General features: G+C 39.6%; 1 protein-coding gene across 1 annotated transcript in view; it reads right to left on the minus strand.

Annotated features, from left to right (window-relative positions):
* The window catches only part of CACNA1D (calcium voltage-gated channel subunit alpha1 D), a 444,991-nt gene that overhangs the window by 155,955 nt on the left and 271,484 nt on the right, over positions 1-17,552 (minus strand). The window contains exons 10-17 of the mRNA XM_059716031.1: positions 14,416-14,503; positions 13,426-13,452; positions 7,690-7,850; positions 6,463-6,688; positions 6,113-6,320; positions 3,976-4,096; positions 2,668-2,782; positions 1,888-1,957 (exon numbers count right to left, since the gene is read on the minus strand). Coding sequence (XP_059572014.1) covers positions 1,888-1,957; positions 2,668-2,782; positions 3,976-4,096; positions 6,113-6,320; positions 6,463-6,688; positions 7,690-7,850; positions 13,426-13,452; positions 14,416-14,503 — 1,016 coding nt within the window. The remainder of the gene's footprint in view (positions 1-1,887; positions 1,958-2,667; positions 2,783-3,975; positions 4,097-6,112; positions 6,321-6,462; positions 6,689-7,689; positions 7,851-13,425; positions 13,453-14,415; positions 14,504-17,552) is intronic.

Raw genomic sequence — 17,552 nt, forward strand, 5'->3', positions numbered from 1 at the left:
TTCCTGGCACCAGACCCCAGCTGGAGTTTGTCTGGGCAGGGGGGCAGTCCCTGCCTCCCCTCCTCCCCAACCCTTCTCTGCTGGAGCAGATAGCCCAGCCCAGGGCTGGAAAGCATGCTGGGACGCTGGGGGACTGTGATTTAACTTGAACCAGGAAAGGGTCTGGGACAGAAGTTTCATAAACTGGTTTGATCCAAATCAGTAAAGTCTGATACTACATTCAGCCAGGCTCGTTTCAGCCATTTGGAAACTGGTTTAAGTGCACTGAGCTTCTGTTCTGTTACAGGTTTATACCAGTTTCTGATGACTTAAACCAGTTTATGTGTAACTTCTGTCCCTAGAGACATTACAGCTATGCATTTAGTTGAAGCAAATGTCAAACTGAAGCCAAGCATTCAGTGCTAAAGAAGTCAGGCACATGCTTATAGCTAGAGTGTTTCAAGATTCAGAGCGGTTCTTATGAGACTGAAAGTAGAGAAGGGAGACAGCTGATTTTTTTTAAGTTTGTTTAAAACAACTTCATGTATTTTATTGTGGTTACATACTTATGGATCTGTAGACTGAAACAGAGATAAAACCAAGAGGCATCTGTAGAAATTGCATGGGGTGGTTTAATATTCCTATATAAAGTTAATCATTTACTACCACTGTCCAGATGACTCTTTTCGCAGGAAATTCACAACGTGCCTAAGTTAATGCTGAAATGTGCCTAAGTTAACTTGTTCCATGCTCTGAGACTCCTCACCCACGGAGTTTGTAGGGGTTTGAGTGCCAGATGCTAGGAACTGCGAGCTTCTGTGTGGGCACATAAGGCCTTTGAGGGGCACTAAAAACAGCCTTAGATGAATGGCAGCTTCTGACAGAGATGTAGAGAGCTCCTTCAGCACCCTGGGCAGAGCAGAGTTGGAGGAAGGTGACAAGAGCCAGAAGCATAATGGTAGGGGTTGTGCCCTGGGCAGCCATGGGGTCTGGCTGGTTCAGGACTCATGGGGGCAGAGGCAAAAGGGCTCTAGAGTCCAAGTAGCTGTGGGCTCCTGCTGTACCGGGGATAGAGCCAGGGTTGCTCTAAGATCCCGGCAGGTAGGGAGGAAGGTGCCCTCCAGCCAAGGAGTTAAGCCTGTTGCCTGTCCTGCCACAGGTGCCACTGAATGCTATGTTGAGTGTCAATATAACCCCCTAATTCAGTGGCAGGGATGAGCATTTATCACCACTTATCACCTTCTCCCATTATAAACAGTTGGAGCCAGTAGCTGTCAGAGTAGCAGCACAGCCACATCTGTTCTGGCACTCCCTTGCCTCCACTCTGGTGCCCTCCTTAATCAGCACCTGGGGCTTATACCCCCTCACCTATCTCTAGTTATACTACCAGTTTCTGTATACCAGATATTGGAGTGCTGGTAGCAGTGCTTCGGGTGTACAGGCTGAGCACAGAGTTTCCTTTTCCCATCCAGGGGAAAAACCATCACATAGGCAACAATATGGAGCTAAAAAAGAAATTCAACAGGGTGCTGGACAGATGTAGAAAAAACAAAACAAAACAGCGCTTTACTGGGAGAATAGCATCAGTTTGACCCAGCTCCCCAACATCTGTATAGCTCGTGCACTTCAGCAGGGCTTTTTGACACTTTGAGCTATTCAATCAGTTATTAGATAAAAGCACCAAAAAGCCCTGCTGAAGTGCATGAGCTATACAGAAGCTGGGTGAGCCAGGTCAAACTGGGCATGTGCTGTGCTTGATGTGGGGGCACACTGAACTAAGTAAAGCTCTGTTTTGTTTTGTTTTTTCCCCATATGTGTAAGTATCCACAATGCACTTCTGAGCTGATTTAGTGGAAACAACAGAACTACTTTGTAACAAAATAAAAATATATCTAATAAAATAAACACCTTACTATCCTTGGACTTCTTCTGGTCACCTTCCGATTTGTCACCTTTTTTATTTTCCAGACTCTCTTTTCTACAAAAAACAAAAACAAATAAACCTGATCATGTAAAGACTGAAGGACTAGAAAAAGGAAGCTTTTTAATTCCTGCCACCCATTCTTCTGAGAGAAGAGATCATGCGTACAGAAATACAGGTACTCAGTTTGAAGTGGCATTTACAAAAAACATGATACGTGAGCCACAAAATTAATAAAGCTTGCTTCATCACAATATCCAGATCATTTAACAGATTTTCATTTTAAATATAAATCCAGAAGGTGATCCCTAAAAATGTAATGCATTATTCTTACCCCATTACTAGTGGGTAAATTGTGCTCTTGGATACAATCCTATTGACTTCCACAGGACTAACATGACTTTGAAGGGAGACTTTTTCTTGCATATATAAAGCTTGTAGAACTGGTTCAAATGGGAGTTGCACACATACCTCTAGGGATGCATAGTTGTTCTAACTGCACAGTAAATCCTATTTTTCCCAGCATTTCAATATCAACTGGATTATGACTATCTTAAGTAATTCCATCTTTCGACTTTTTGGCCAACTTCAAACTAAAATTACATCATCTTGGCGTTAGTTTAAAGTGTATGGTATGCTCTTCCCTTTTTTCTAATTCTGAACTCTTTGTAGCTGTTTCCATAAATCAATATAAACTGTTTATGAATCAATACATTACAAAACGGGAGAATCCTGCATTCCCATCAAATGTGTCAGCATTCATTTACCTGGCATTCTTTTTCCTCTCCTTTTCTTCTGCTTCTTCTTTCTGAGCTGTATTCAGACTTTCAGCATCTGCCAAGTTATCCACAGCAATGGCCAAGAAGACATTTAGCAAGATATCTATTTCAAAACTGTTGTTAGGGCATTGTGCAGTACAACTTTGTGTTTGGCTTATTCCTTATCACTATGAAAAATGACAACGTGAGAGACATGGAACTTATGCTTCTAAGCTAAATGCAGAGATTTACAAAGCCAGATGTGTTGCTCATAACAGCATTTACTTTACTGGACCAAATTAAACTCCAGTATAACTTAATGGAAGGCAACTGTGTTGTATTAATGATACATAGGATCCACTGATTCCCCTGCAATAAATGTTTACATTTCAAACATTACATACTGTCATTCAGATACTAGTTCTACTTAAAAGAAAACTAGATATTTCTTAAAAGTGAATTAAAAAAATTAAATAAATGTTTACATTGGCCTGGATAAGTTTCAAACATTACATACTGTCACTCAGATACTAGTTAAGGTACTTTAAAGAGTGAATTCTTACACTGCAGTATTTACTTTATGCGCTGCATTTCAGGCCAAGTCCAGTACTTCACATTGTATAAGTGAAGTACAAATTTCAATAGAAATACCATAAATGTATAATGTAAGGAATCTAATATTTGGTCCTGTTTATTGGCTCTTAGTTTCAGGAAATAACTAGTGGCCTGGTTGAGCTGTAACTTAATGAACAAAAGAGTTTGCTTGCTGAAGGCAAAAAAGGGTCCTAGGAAGGTAAACCCTTTTGTGGCACTAGTCTCAGACAGCTCCACATTCCTAGGAATCAATTCCAGATGGTTGGGGCTCACTAATATGACATACATGCCTCAAAACTACCAGGGCTGCCTCAGTGACTGAAAAGAAGGGATGAGAAATCACTGGTATGGAGAACCGGGTATTTCCATGCATCTTGAAAGGGAGAGTAACCAACAGAAAATTATTAAGCAGAACAAGGTTGCTTTCCCATCTGGGGGTTGGGGGGGAGGGAATTCTGGTTCTTTTCAGTGTAGTGGGAAGAGATGCTTAGGGAGTTGGCAAGTGCCTTGTTAGGGAAACAGAACAGGAGGAAACATCTGTTTACCAAGTCTGTAATAACCAGAATGAACATGCTGGGTCTCAGAAATTACATCCATTATACAGAAATCATGTATATGCCCTAAGTGTCATCATAATTCAGTTCTCTTTAATCTCTAGCCCATGGTTGTGGTCAAAAGCTGTTGCACTGAATGCCAGTGTCACTTGGCAGAGTGAAAGGATACAGTTACCACAAATGAAGAGGATAATGAAGTATATGCAGACTATCATGCCTGATGATGATGGACCACCATATGCCATAATGCCATCATACATAACAGCATTCCAGTCTTCACCGGTTAGGATCTACAAAGCAAATACATTATTAGTAACTAGTGACTAGTAAAAGAGGATTGTGAATGCTCCATCCACAACATATTTAGCATTTTCTTTTCATACAAAATAATTAACTGACCATTTTACTTGGGAGGATTTGTGTGTTATGATAGCATGCTTATTATTATTACTGGAAGCTCAGGTTTATATCTACCAATTTTTATTTATATTAAACACTGATGCCAGTGAACTGCATTTCTGAAGACCTAATATGGCTTACAAGTCTAAGCTTAGGTACACATTTTTAAGAATCTTAGCCACAAACTGTTTCCCAAAAGGTACATAACATCATGGACATATGTACTTTGGGCAAGATTTAGTATCTGTTCGAACTGTGTAGAAGTCCTGAAAAAAAATCATCATGGTGATGTTCTCTATGGCTAAGTGAAGACAGTCAAAAAGTCCAAGGTTGAATTGATTCAGTCTTCACAAGTTAGTTTAAGCTGCATAGATTGAACTGAGAAAGAAGTGAACTGACATTCACTTTCGATTCCAGAAATGCAGCCACAAACCTACAGTGACCCAGGCCAGAAGCTGGGGGGTGCTAGAGCACACCTCCCTGCTCTACTAGAGCAAACAGATTGGGCTACCCCACCCAACATGTGAAGGGGAGTTTGCAAGGTATCCTGGGATGCTGCAGGACAGTGAGTTAACTTGAACCTGGAGGGGATCTGGGACAGAAGTTCAGTAAAGCAATTTAACCTAAATCAGATACATCTGATATTACATCCATGCAAGTTTATCTTAAACCGGTTTCAGCTATTTTGAAACTGATTTACGTGCACTGAACTTCTGTTGTGTTACAGACTTGAACTAGTTTCCAATCACTTATACCAGTTTATGAGTAATTTCTGTCCCTAGCCTATGGATAAGTGCAAGAAAGTCACACACACGAATGCCAACAGTCAGTCTCCTGACTCTGTGTTCAGGTTCCTAACTTGTCTAGTTTTTAGAGATGCGGGGAATCCAGCAGCAAACTTTGGAGCTTGGAATGAAAATGAGGAGATCTGAGCACCTCTGCAAATCAGACTACTTACTTTACATAGACAAATATGAAAGTGAATGAAGACATTTTAGGCAACAAAGTTTTAAAATGGTGAACTAATTTTTTAAAAGGACTCTTCTGGGTTAAAAAAGATCAAAGTATTTTTAGGAAATTTAAGATCAATGGAAATGTTTCCAATCTGAATTTCTTGGTATTTAAATTCAGCAGAAAGAGTTATTTGGTTTACTTCCAGCAGTCATCGCAGAGCTTCAATGAGGCAACAGGATTCTGACAGAAAACTTACTGGCCAACTCCTAAGATTCCCTTCTGGTATGCACAAACTAAATGTTCCAGTACTGAGCTAATACCTCTAAGTTTGAATGTGAAAATGACTAGAAATTAAACGAAAACTGTCTAGCCTAATTTCCATGCTCCAGCTGCGACAAATTATAAAATAGAGAAAAGAATAATTTACATCCTAAAAATCTGTTAGAAGTAACAAATATATATGTGTTAAATTGTATATATAGTATTTAACCTGACAATGTCCCCGTAAAGAAACCCAACTTGCTGTGATATTAAGTGATATGATTCACTTAAGTAGGTGATATGAAAATGTTTCTCAATTTATCCAGACAATAACATTTAAGTAACTACATTTCAGAAATAAACACATCTATCATAAAACAATTAATGAACTTACAGGGAAAACGTTAACTAAAATAAAATAACTTTCCAACTTTTTAACTAGTCATGCCTTTGATGGACAAAGAAGACTTAATGAAGTAACATGAAAGCTATGTTGCATAGATCGATCAAATAAGATATGAAACAAATGGCACAAATGGTGCAAAATTACTAGAGTATTTAATGAGCAAAACATTACTTAAAGTAAATAGAATAGATAGCATTTGTGATTTTTTTGTAGGAGACAAGTTCACTTAAACAGCTTTGTTGTTTATCAAACGTAAAATGTTTTATAGGGGTGAAAAAAAAGTTACCTGGAATACAGTTAAAAGAGCTTGTGGAAAATTATCGAAGGTGCTCCGTTTTGTTTGAGTTTCATCAAAATTAAATTTGCCTCCAAACAGCTGCATTCCAAGCAATGAGAAGATTATGATGAAGAGGAAAAGCAGAAGCAACAGTGAAGCAATGGACTTCATTGAGTTTAACAAGGATGCTACCAAGTTGCTCAGGGATGTCCAGTGCCTATAAATTAAAATGCGCGTGTTAACACAAAAAAAACTGTAAAAGAACAGTGTGTGATGAAATATTACAAAAGAGTTGCTGATCCACCATACAAGTACCCATCAAATTAGTAGCAAGAAAATGAAATAATCTTTAGTCTTACCTTGTTACTTTAAAAATACGTAGAAGACGGACACAGCGAAACACTGAGATTCCAAGAGGTGACATAATTTCCAACTCCACCAATATGGTTTCAACAATGCCACCACAAACAACGAAGCAATCAAAACGATTAAAGAGGGATACAAAATAAGCCTGTAGGCCCAAGCTGTACATTTTTATTAACATTTCACAGGTGAATAAAGCCAGAAGAACTTTGTTGGCAATATCTGGAATAAAACATTAAGAAAATTATATTTTAAATATTTCTCATTTATTTGACAGACTTCATTTTTCACTTAGTTTATTGATATTCCATGCTAGATTGCAGCCTTTCAATACAGAGGAAAATAAACACCACTTCCTTTACTTATAACACCATTTTTTTTCTCCACTTAACAAAAGAGGCATGAGACATCAAATTCTCTCCTTTCATCTATAAATTTTACATTATTGCACCTTTTTGTGCTTTTTATCTTGACAATGGCTTGAATAGGGAAGCAAATCTAAAGTTTAATAGCATCATTGTTTAAAAATTTGGCGTTGTAGTTTTGCCTCTATACTGTGGAAATATGAGATATTTGATCATTTCCTATATTGTCTCTTTAACCTGGATGTTCTTAAAAGATAACAAATAAACTACCACATTTGCTTGAATATGCGATGACTGTGCTTATAAGACGACCCACCAATAATTAGATTCTATGTATGGAAAATTCATAAATGTGATATAATTTGCCAGGTGCAGAATCTAATTATTGGAGGTTTGCCTTAAATTTGTCCTCCTCCCGCTGCTACAATAGGGAAAATAAATCTGGAGGGTCAGGTAGTGCCTTTGCCCCCTGCCCCCCCCCCCCAACTTCTTCCCACTGCAACCTCTCCCCCTTCCTTAGACCCTGCCCTCCCTGAGCACATGGACATGAAGAGCAAATTTGAAAAAAACTGACCTTGAAATAAACATACCTTTAGTAATTTGCATATGGTACCCATAGACTTAATTGACACAAAATTGATGCACTTTACCTTTTTTTCAAACTAGACAATGTATTTGTGTTTTTGTTGTATGCAAATGTATGACAAGGACCTTTTTCCACATGGTGATTGGGGAAATAAAAAAAACCCTTGTCTTGTATTTGAGTAAGTGTGGTACAAAAAGGGTAAATGCAAATGTAGCCAATGGGAGTTTTCAGTTATCTGTAATCAAAACAGGAAAAACAGTCTTTGATTGTACCTTGGATCTGGGTCAACCAGTTAGGTTGATCGTAATGCTCTGATGAGATAGTCAATGTGTTTAGAAAGACTAAGACAATAACCAGCCAATAAAATGAGACAGATTTTACTGCAGCTCTACATCTTCTTCGATTGAATCGGTTCCAGCGACGCCAGCGTCGACTAAAAATTGAAATAAGAAAATCCTGTATTATACTACAGAAAAATATTACAGTATTTGTGCTTGAATAAGATTTCTATTTGGTGGGAGATCTGAGGGCATATGTCTATGTTTGTGAACACATGAGAAGCCATGAAAGAAATATAACCTAGACTGCAGCAGCAGCAGAATGATGGTATTTGTCCTACCTAACCCAATATCCCAGTGCCTAGGACACTCACATTACATCATGGCATTTCAAGATGTAAGCAGAGGCCCAAGCATATTTAATCTGAAGTAAAGGTGAGCCCAAGAGGCAGCTTTAGAGCAAGATTCAGATAAGGAATCAGCAAAATTACATTAAAACACACCATCTCTAATTTTGAGTTCAACTAAGGCAGGAAAAACCATGCTCTGGCAAGGCTGCTAGCCTGGCACTCATGAGTTCTGGGTATTCTGCTAAGTGTCAAACCTCCTCTGAAATCATGGACAAGCCACTTAAATTTTCGCTGCCTCACTTACCTTTGGTGGAGGAGGCAGAGAAGTAGAGTAGATATATGAAGAATATGATGTTTATGAAGCACTCAGATATTATAATAATGGTACCAAATGGTACCAACTGATGAACAAAAACCACAGGTGTAGATCAGGCCTTCAATGGGCTGTAGACATGCTGCCTTCACTCTCTCCCCCAACCCTCTTCCCTTCTCAGGAAGGAATGGGGCCCAGACCAGGCACCATCTTGGCCACCTGAATTGAAAGAAACATACCCGGCCAGCCGGCAGGCCCTATAAACCCATTAGACCTCCCTGGATGCATACTGCCAAAGAGCAACACATAAAAGTGCCCTTGGCATTGCTATTTAGTGGTGACTAAGGCAGGGACGGAGGGTCTCTCACTTTATTGTTAGGCTCCTTTTGAACTTAGCATTATGTTTTTTGGGGAAGAGGGAGAAATTTAGTGTGTTTTATATGTTGGGAGGGTGACAGCCACAGCCCATCTGTAGGAGATGGGCTACAGGCATGGAAGAGACCTTGGGGGATACTGGGGGAGAGGGAATCTCACCCTGGGGTAAGGCAGCATGGTAGGGGTGCTTGGGTGTGGAGCGGGGGGAGTAGAGTGAGGTTTCTTGTATCAAGATACTAGTGATAGCTCAGAAGCATGTTTGGGATTGGCAAAAGGGTTGCATTTTGGGGGTCGGGCTGGGCAGGGAAGTGGTGGTTGGTAGAGGAAAGAGTTGGAGTTCTCTGGTTTTGGGGTATTGTTTGTTTATTGCAAACTGCTCTGGGCCTTTCGGATAGAGCAAGAAAGAAATCTGACAAATAAATAAGTAAGCAAACATGTGGGATAGGAAATCTCAGCCTCCTGCACCAAGGGTTTAAAATCTGTGCAAAATCAGTGGGATCTGGAAACAGCTTCAAAATAAAAAAAAATATGAATTTCAGTGTGTGAATCTGAACCTTCTCCATTATGATGTAATGCTTCTTAAAACTAAAATTTACAGGGGGTTACTACTTTTCATTCTAAAAAATTCTATTTTTATTTATATTCTATGGTACCTAAATTGCTACAAATAATTAGATAAAAATCTTATAGCCTCTGTACTTATCATGTATATAGTAAAAGCCGCGTTATCCGGCACTTCATTAACCAGCATGCTCTATTAACCGACATGCCAGTCGACATTGGTTGATGCAGCAAAAGCGAAACTGGAAGTGGGACTTCCAGTTTCACCGAGTCCCACTTCAGGTCACGGCCCGGGGCAAAGCAGACTACACAGGGCCCCCTTCCCTGTCCCCTGGCACACTGACGCCCGGAGAGGGGTGAGAGGGGCAGTGCGGTGCCTATCCCCTGGCACACTGACTCACCAGATGCAGCGGGAGGGGTGTCTTTGCCCCACCAGGCAAAGACACCTCAGGTAACCAGCATATTTGGTTATCTGGCACCCCCATTCCCCATGGTTGTCCGATAATAGAGCTTTTGCTGTACATTGGAAAAGTTCTAATGGGCCTCAAGTAGAAAATCCAGTATATAAGGGTTCATAAAAATAAATAATCTTGGCAAAACACTCAAGCACTGATTGAATTCCCTTCAGTCACCTTAAACTGGTGTTAATCATTATGGAAAATAGTATTAGTACATTATGAAAATGTTTCATAGCCTATAACTAATAATAATCATATGAAGAAAAATCCCTTACACTAAACTAACTTGATACTGTGAATGTTCTTGGCTTGCCAACTTCCTGCTAAACTGCATTACGTTCTTAACAATCATACTTGTAGAATATAACCCAAACTTACATAACAGAAGTCAGTAAAAAGAGAATAATGCCCCTAGAGCTTGACTGTGGCTGCATCTACATGACACTAACTGTGCAGTTGTTACTGTACAGTTATTTAGTACTTGTATACACAAGTAGTAAATGATACAAGTACTAAATAATTGTGCAGTAACCAGTAGGCCAGTGTGAAAAGGGAAGTATTTGATTCGGATTTGGATCTGGCAGATTCGGAGGACAGTGATCCAAATCAGAGATTTGGATCACTGTCCTGAAATGATTCAGCCAAATTGGCTTCGGAAGATTAGGCGCTGATTTGGAGAGATTTGGTAATTAGGATCAGCCAGCAAGAGGCAGGCATAGCCAGGCAGCTGCAGGTTCTCTTGCACCTCCTCCAGCTGTGACTGCCTCTCCCTGGGTGGGGGGAGCTGCGGGAGAAGCCCCCTTGGCTGCCCTGCCCAACCTCAGCCCCCACTCACTGGCTGCAGCAACGGCAATCAGGGGCCTCTGAGGGCTCATGGCAGAGTCCCCCCGCACAGTATGGGGTAGCGAGGGGCATTGGGGAATTGCTCCCCCACCTGGCACCTGCATGGCATCCCCATGGCACAGATGTAGTGCAGCTCAGCAGGGAACTGCACACTGCCTGTGAGCTGGAGTCGCTGGGGCTGAGCAGTGCTAGACTCTGGCTGACTGCTGGAGCCACCACAGCTCCCAGACAGTGCCCTGCTGAGCCGTGCTGCACCCATGCCATGGGGCAGCTTCTACATGGGTGCCAAGTGGGAGGGGGGTGATCCCTGCTGCCCCGTGCTGCACAGTGGGGCTCTGCCTTGAGCCCTCAGAGGCCTTCTATCACCACTGCCAGAGCCAGTGAGGGCAGGGCTTCTTTGTTTTTTTAAAGTGCCAGGAGGATGGGGCCAGGCAGGGGATGGGTCCGGACAGGGCAGCCAAGGGGGCTTCTCCCATGGCTCCTCTGGCTGTACCTACCTCTGCCCTGGTATGGGGAGCCATGGGGGCTCTGCCCTGCTGCCACTTGCCAGCCAGCATGGGGGGGTGTAGGATGTGGGTGTGGCAGCATTGGAAGCAGGGGCTATGGCCCGCTGCCACTTGCCCCCTTTCTCCTAGAGCAAGCCATGCTTGCATCTCACCCCCCACCCCACCCCGGAAGTGGCAGCAGAGCATAGCCCCCGCTCCCAGTGCTGCCGGGCCCGCATCCTGCACCCCCCTGCCCCCCTCCCCGAGTAACATACCCCTCCCTGACCTGGCTGGGCAGCTTGTCCCAGCCCCAATCCCTCCCTCCTCCATGCCCCTTCCCCGCCTCGTCCCCCAACCCCAACAGACTTACCAGCTAGAGACAGCTGTCAGCTGTCTGTTTAGTCTATCTCTGAATTGGCTGAATCTTTTCTGAAGTTTTTCCAAATTGATTCAGATGCTTCAAATCAATTCAGAGCTTTTAATTGGTCTCCCAATTCAATTGGAAGAGTCAGTCCCCAAATCAGGCCAAATCTCCTCCAAATCAAATCAGCCATCAAAGCTTCGTGCAGCCCTAATGACCAGAGTTACTGTGCAGTAGCATCACCAAACAGCTCTTAGGTGACACTGACTGCACAGTAGCTTATTACTACTGTGCAGTCAGCATCTCATGTAGACTTAACCTGTTTGTGGGAGTTGGCAGCACTCATATAGTCCACTGAACACAATGAAAAGACTTCTGTTGACTTCAGTGACCTTTAATCAGGCCTAAACCCTTACATATTTAGAGTTTTAAAACCAATGACAGAAAGGTATAGCTAAATGCCTGTGACAGTCTTTGAAAATATAGCCCAAAAAACGCATTTTTCAGTGTTTGCACAATGTTTGCTGCTTTAGTTTAAATAAGCCTTCAGCTTTCAAACAAAATCTCACAGGAAGATAATAGCTGATATTTATCATCTTTGTTAAAATCTTCACAACTACATACATACATGCATATACATCTATACACATACACAAAGAAACAGAAAAAAAGAAAAAGGGGGCATAACATTGAAATATGATGCTCCGTTATATAATATCTTCATGTAAAAACAATTTTTGCACCATTTTCTCACATTTTGCAGCAAAAGAAATTCTAATATTGTATTTTTGTATACAATGTAGGGTTGTTTTATCTGAAGTGAATCCACATATTGTACATATTCTTAATTACATGAAATGTTCCTGTTTTGAAATTATCGAGCCATTTTTCATAGCATTAGTAGCAGCTCTAAAGAAATATTAAACTCACAGGGGATGCTTAATTGATATAATTTGCTACAGCTAGCCAAACTATAAAATGAGCTCTTTTGCACACAAAGAATTTAACTTTTCATCTGTTCCGAGTTATTTATGAAAAAATGATGGCTTTTACAAAAACTAATCCATAAGCAAGCCACAATTTGCATAGTCCACAACTCTTCATTAATATAACTGTGGCTTCATAAGCACATTGAATAGGAGGGGTGACAAGATAGAAGCCTACCAGTCAACACAGGAGCAAACCTTTAGAGCAATTACCATCTTGAGCCTGTTGCTTAAAAAAACAAAACAGTAGGGTCTATCCACATGTGCAAACCAGCAAAATCTCTTAGACCCTTGCTTCAGAGAGAATACTCCAGTGCTGTCAGTAAAATTTCTGTAACAAAACCCAAAGCTAAAACTAGTTTTAGTGGGTCAAAAAGCCTGAATGACTCCACATGCTTTTTTGTTAGAACCTTAATTATCTTGTTGATTACCTCTGTTGTTCAGTGAATAATCTGTGTAAAGAATATTAAGCCTGTGGATTGTTTGCAGACTGGTTAAGAATATATTTACTATCCACAATTCAATATATGTGCTATATGATTTGTCTCTTGTCATTGTTTTTGTTTAATGACTGAACTAGGCTTGATAGGACTGCATTTTCTGTTTGCAAATTTTATTTTTGGATGAAGGAAACAAAGTCAAATAAAAGAACATTTTTCAAGGACTGCAACAGAACATCCAACATGAACACACTCAGAATAGTACATATTCTTGCTTCTACTCACGCCTCTTGCTTTCTGAAATCATTCTTGTAAATAAAAACTCATTTACCCAAATGTTTGACTAAGTGACAGAAAGCCACAAATACCAGTGAAATGAATCTGGAAGTTTTAATCCCAAGAATGTTTGTGAATACATTTCTACTGTATTCATCAACCTCTCAGTAACATTTTCACCCAGTCAACTGAAAAACAGTAAATAATAATCATGTGTTGTCATCATGATGTATAGACCATCGCAATGAAAAAAGCACTGGAAAACGAAAGGGAAATACTGACCTGAACTTGGATTTTGAGATAGTTTGACTAAAAGAAAAGAAAAACATTTTTAAAAAACAGTCAGAAAAAATAATTTACACAATGTCTTTTCTTCAGCATGATAGAAAGGAAAATCAAAATACTGGAATTACTCAAAGTTTGTGCACAAAACTAAACTTTCAACATAAGGCTTCATGCATGATGAAACACTACTGCCATAGTGCCATTGTTGTTTACTGATCTTTTTGCACAATTCTCTATGACTATAGGAATTTTACATGAGAAAAAAGGAAATTTCTTCAAATTAAGTCTTGGCTCTGTAGGCTAGAAACTGTACATTTTGTGCAACCTAGTATGGAAGCTGCTTCAAAGTATGAGCACTACGATAATGAATAATGAAACATGCTGTGTATAAAATGATACCACATTCATTTTACTAATGTATACTTTAGAGCACAGGTATTCACCAAGAAACAAGTTCTGGATATGCTTTGGAAACCTTCTGGAAGAATGGTGAATAAATGCAATAAATTAAAGTCATTTTCACAATTATTATGATTAGGTTTTGTCTACCAAAAGGTGCAGTATTAAAAAAAACAGCTAGAGAATGCTTTACTTTTACCCAGTTTGTGAAATAAGGATATTCTGTATCATGGAAGACACTAATCTTCATTGCATTTCTTAAGTTACTTCTCCCCCCTTCTTTAGTGTTTTGAGGAAATAATTATAAACCCTTAAACCTGTGCAAATCTAAGGTTCAAATGAATAATCATTAATGAAATACAACTGTATTTACTGTGACTTCAGACTTTCACTATGCTCCAATTTTGTTCAGATAAAATATGACTTGGATTTTACATTAAGTGACTAAAAGCCAAAAACATTATGCATTAAACAAACCTTGAGTATTTCAAAGAGATAAAGTGAATAGGCAGTAGAGAAAATAGGCTCTTTTCAATTCTAGGACATTGGAAATACTTGGACATATTAATTGTATCTTTGTATACTCACCACAGCTTTCCACAGCATACGGGGTTCTCTCCTTCTCCACTGACATTCTCTGTGTTCACAGACTCAGTTTCACTAGTAGGCATACTTGCTGTTATGAGATATTATAATAAGTGTTAGATATGCAGCCAAAGCCAATCAGTTACACATGATCTATTTTTATTTCTTGTTAAAAAAGCACCTCTACTTTTTTCAGGTTTACCAAGTTCTACTGAAAAAGCTGAAGAATAGCAGCAGGAAGTTACTGTGTGCCAGAATTTTCATTATCCTTCCTTTGATGTCAAAGGTAAATGCACAGGATACGATAATGTATGGAGGCTCCCTCTGCAATTTTAGCAATTAAACATTACTATGGAAAATGTACAGTAACACACAGTGAAGAGTAGTTTCATTAAGAAGATGCTATCCTGAAAAAAGGAATACACCTGACCTAGCTTCTGCAATTTCTTTTGTATGATGTATTCCAGCCTCACCTTTGGGGTGATTTTGGAGCCATACGTACCAGAAGAAAGGTCAGGTAAAGAGCTCAGATAACATGCTTACACAATTCCCAGAACTGCAATGAAGGTCCTTTCTTCAAGAGAAGATACGTATCAGACTCTGATACGTCTACCACAAGTGAGCACCCTTTATCTTTATTTTCAAATTTAAAAAATGTAAAACATCAAGGCAAAGAACTAGGAAATAATTCCATCTGAGAGTATAAGGAAGTAAGAAACATGGAGAACAGTCCAATGGGTAGTAAGAGTAGTTAAGAGAACTTCCAGTAACAAAAGGGACTGCTGAGTTGGTTATGTCAGTGACTTCTGCACATATAGTGAAATAATTAAGAACAGTTAACTATTGCAGCTAATGGTATGTTAAGCAAAAACATCAGCATGTTGATCATGGCCACTGACCTCCATCTTAGTAGAGGAAGGACACACCTGCATGTATCAAAAGAAGTTGGAGAAGCAGGAACAAGGATATTTATCAGTAGTTCCTAGGCCTGAATGGTATTTCTTTGGCTGGTCAAGCTAGCCATTCTTGTTCTTAGCACACAGAACATGAAAGTTTATTCCTGACAAATTGATTTTCATAAATAGGGACAGCATCTACATTAGAAGACAAGAGAATGCTGAAGCCACGTTGAAGTTGCTGTAGAATGGCAAGAGCAACTGTCATGTAGATTTCTGCGTTTGGTATCTCAGCAAATATTTCTAGAACCATTGTGGACAATTTGTTTTTGACAATACTCCTCAAACTGGTGATTCTAACTAAATGCTTTTTTAAGAAAGTACCTTTTTGTGATTTTTTTTTCTACTTGTGACCAGAGCTAGATGAAAGGCTTGGAAGAGAGAAGGACCACATTTCCATTTGTACCAAGGCTCCTTTCCACCTCTCTGACAAAGTTATATGCCCCTAACTGGGTATGAGAGTTGGGTCCTTTATTTGTCCAGAGATCACATACAGAATTGGTAGTGGCATTATAAGCTCCTCCACCTTACTGTCTTTCCAAACTGCCTTAGTCTCAGCTTAGCAAGACCCCCCTCCAAGTGGTAAATGGTAGTTCTACTTTGCAGATCCATTCAGATCTAGATTTAATGATGAGACTACCAGCTCTATAAGGAGCCAGATCCTCTGTGAGCATTGGCAACAGCTTAGGATTTGGCTCTTCACAGATGACATACACTTACATGGAATGCCACACTACCTCATTGTAGCATTGCAGAGAAAATAAACAAGATCTAAAATATTCATGCAGTTGTTAAGAAAAAAAGAAGACAGCCCAGTCAGAATACACTGCTAAATCTTCTTTCACGCAGTCCCTTTGTTTCAGATTGTTCTTTTAAATTAATGTAATCAATTTCTTTCTCCTTATCTTAAATCATATATATGCCTAATAAATGCACACATAGGCCTCATTTACAAAATCATGTCACTCTTTATAAATCAGACATGGCATTAGAAAAATGACAAATCAGTATGGTAAGTCTTGGATGAAAATTACAGTCTACAATTATAAAACAGATCTAAAGTGATATTATTTTAATCTTCAATGCTAAAGCAAATAAGTAGGAATGATTTCCCAGGCAAAATTCCACTGTAGAATAGATCAGTGTTTAGTCTGGAAAAATCTATATTGAAGTCTGACACTTTGTACAAAGTTTAAGAAAAAAAATGTTAAACTTCTTTAGGATACTGTTTCATGCCTTCAGATGAAATAATTGCCAAGTTTCCTATCCTTGGTAAGTACTGAAATATTTCTGTTGTGCTGTATGACTTTGTAGATAAAAACATTTTTTTATCCATGAGAAAGAAAAAAACCCATTTAACTTCTATGACATGAGCCGATATTCTTGAATAATATTAAATAAATATATGAATAAATAAATTAAATTTAACTTGTTTTAAAGAAATAGAAAACCACCAGTCTTTCTTGATGAAAGGTAATAAAACCATAAATGCTTTGAAAAGAAGTCTGAATCTTTAACAACATCTTGGATTAATATAAGAATAACAACACAGTATCAGGACTTCCCTTTACAAAAGGGGTGGGCAATTATTTCAACTGGAGGGCTGCTTAATAAGTTTTGATGAGCTGTCAAGGGACTCAAGGGTAGCCCTGCCCCTTGGCAGGTGGTCCACCCTCTGGTCACCATGTTGGGACTGGAAGTCCTACCCCTTGCCCCCAGAAGTACTCCCTTTGTGGGGACAGGGGGAATTGCCATTTTGGAACCAGAAGAAAAACAAATCATATACTAAAAGTCAAACATCTACTATACCATATTTTCATTTTATTTCAAAGGATATTTTTGTTATATATTCAATATACTGTTAACCTTCATGGCAACAAGGGCACACTGTTGGCTCAGATTCACCTTATTGTTCACTGTAACCCCAGGTCCTTTTCTGCAGAGCTGCTGTATAGGCTGTGAGCCCCCAGCCTGTAGTGGTGCATGGGATTGTTCCATCCTAAGTGCAGGACTTTGCACTTGTCCTTGTTGAACAGCATGAGATTTCTTTTGGTCCAATCCTCCAATTTATCTAGGTCTCTATGAATCCAAACCCTACCCTCAAGCGTATCTACTACTCCCCCAGCTTGATATTATCTGCAAATGTGCTGAGGGTGCATTCTATGCCATCTTCCAGGTCGTTGA

This window comes from Alligator mississippiensis, chromosome 12 (genome assembly GCF_030867095.1).
Source record: "Alligator mississippiensis isolate rAllMis1 chromosome 12, rAllMis1, whole genome shotgun sequence".
NCBI classification, from domain to species: Eukaryota; Metazoa; Chordata; order Crocodylia; family Alligatoridae; genus Alligator; species Alligator mississippiensis.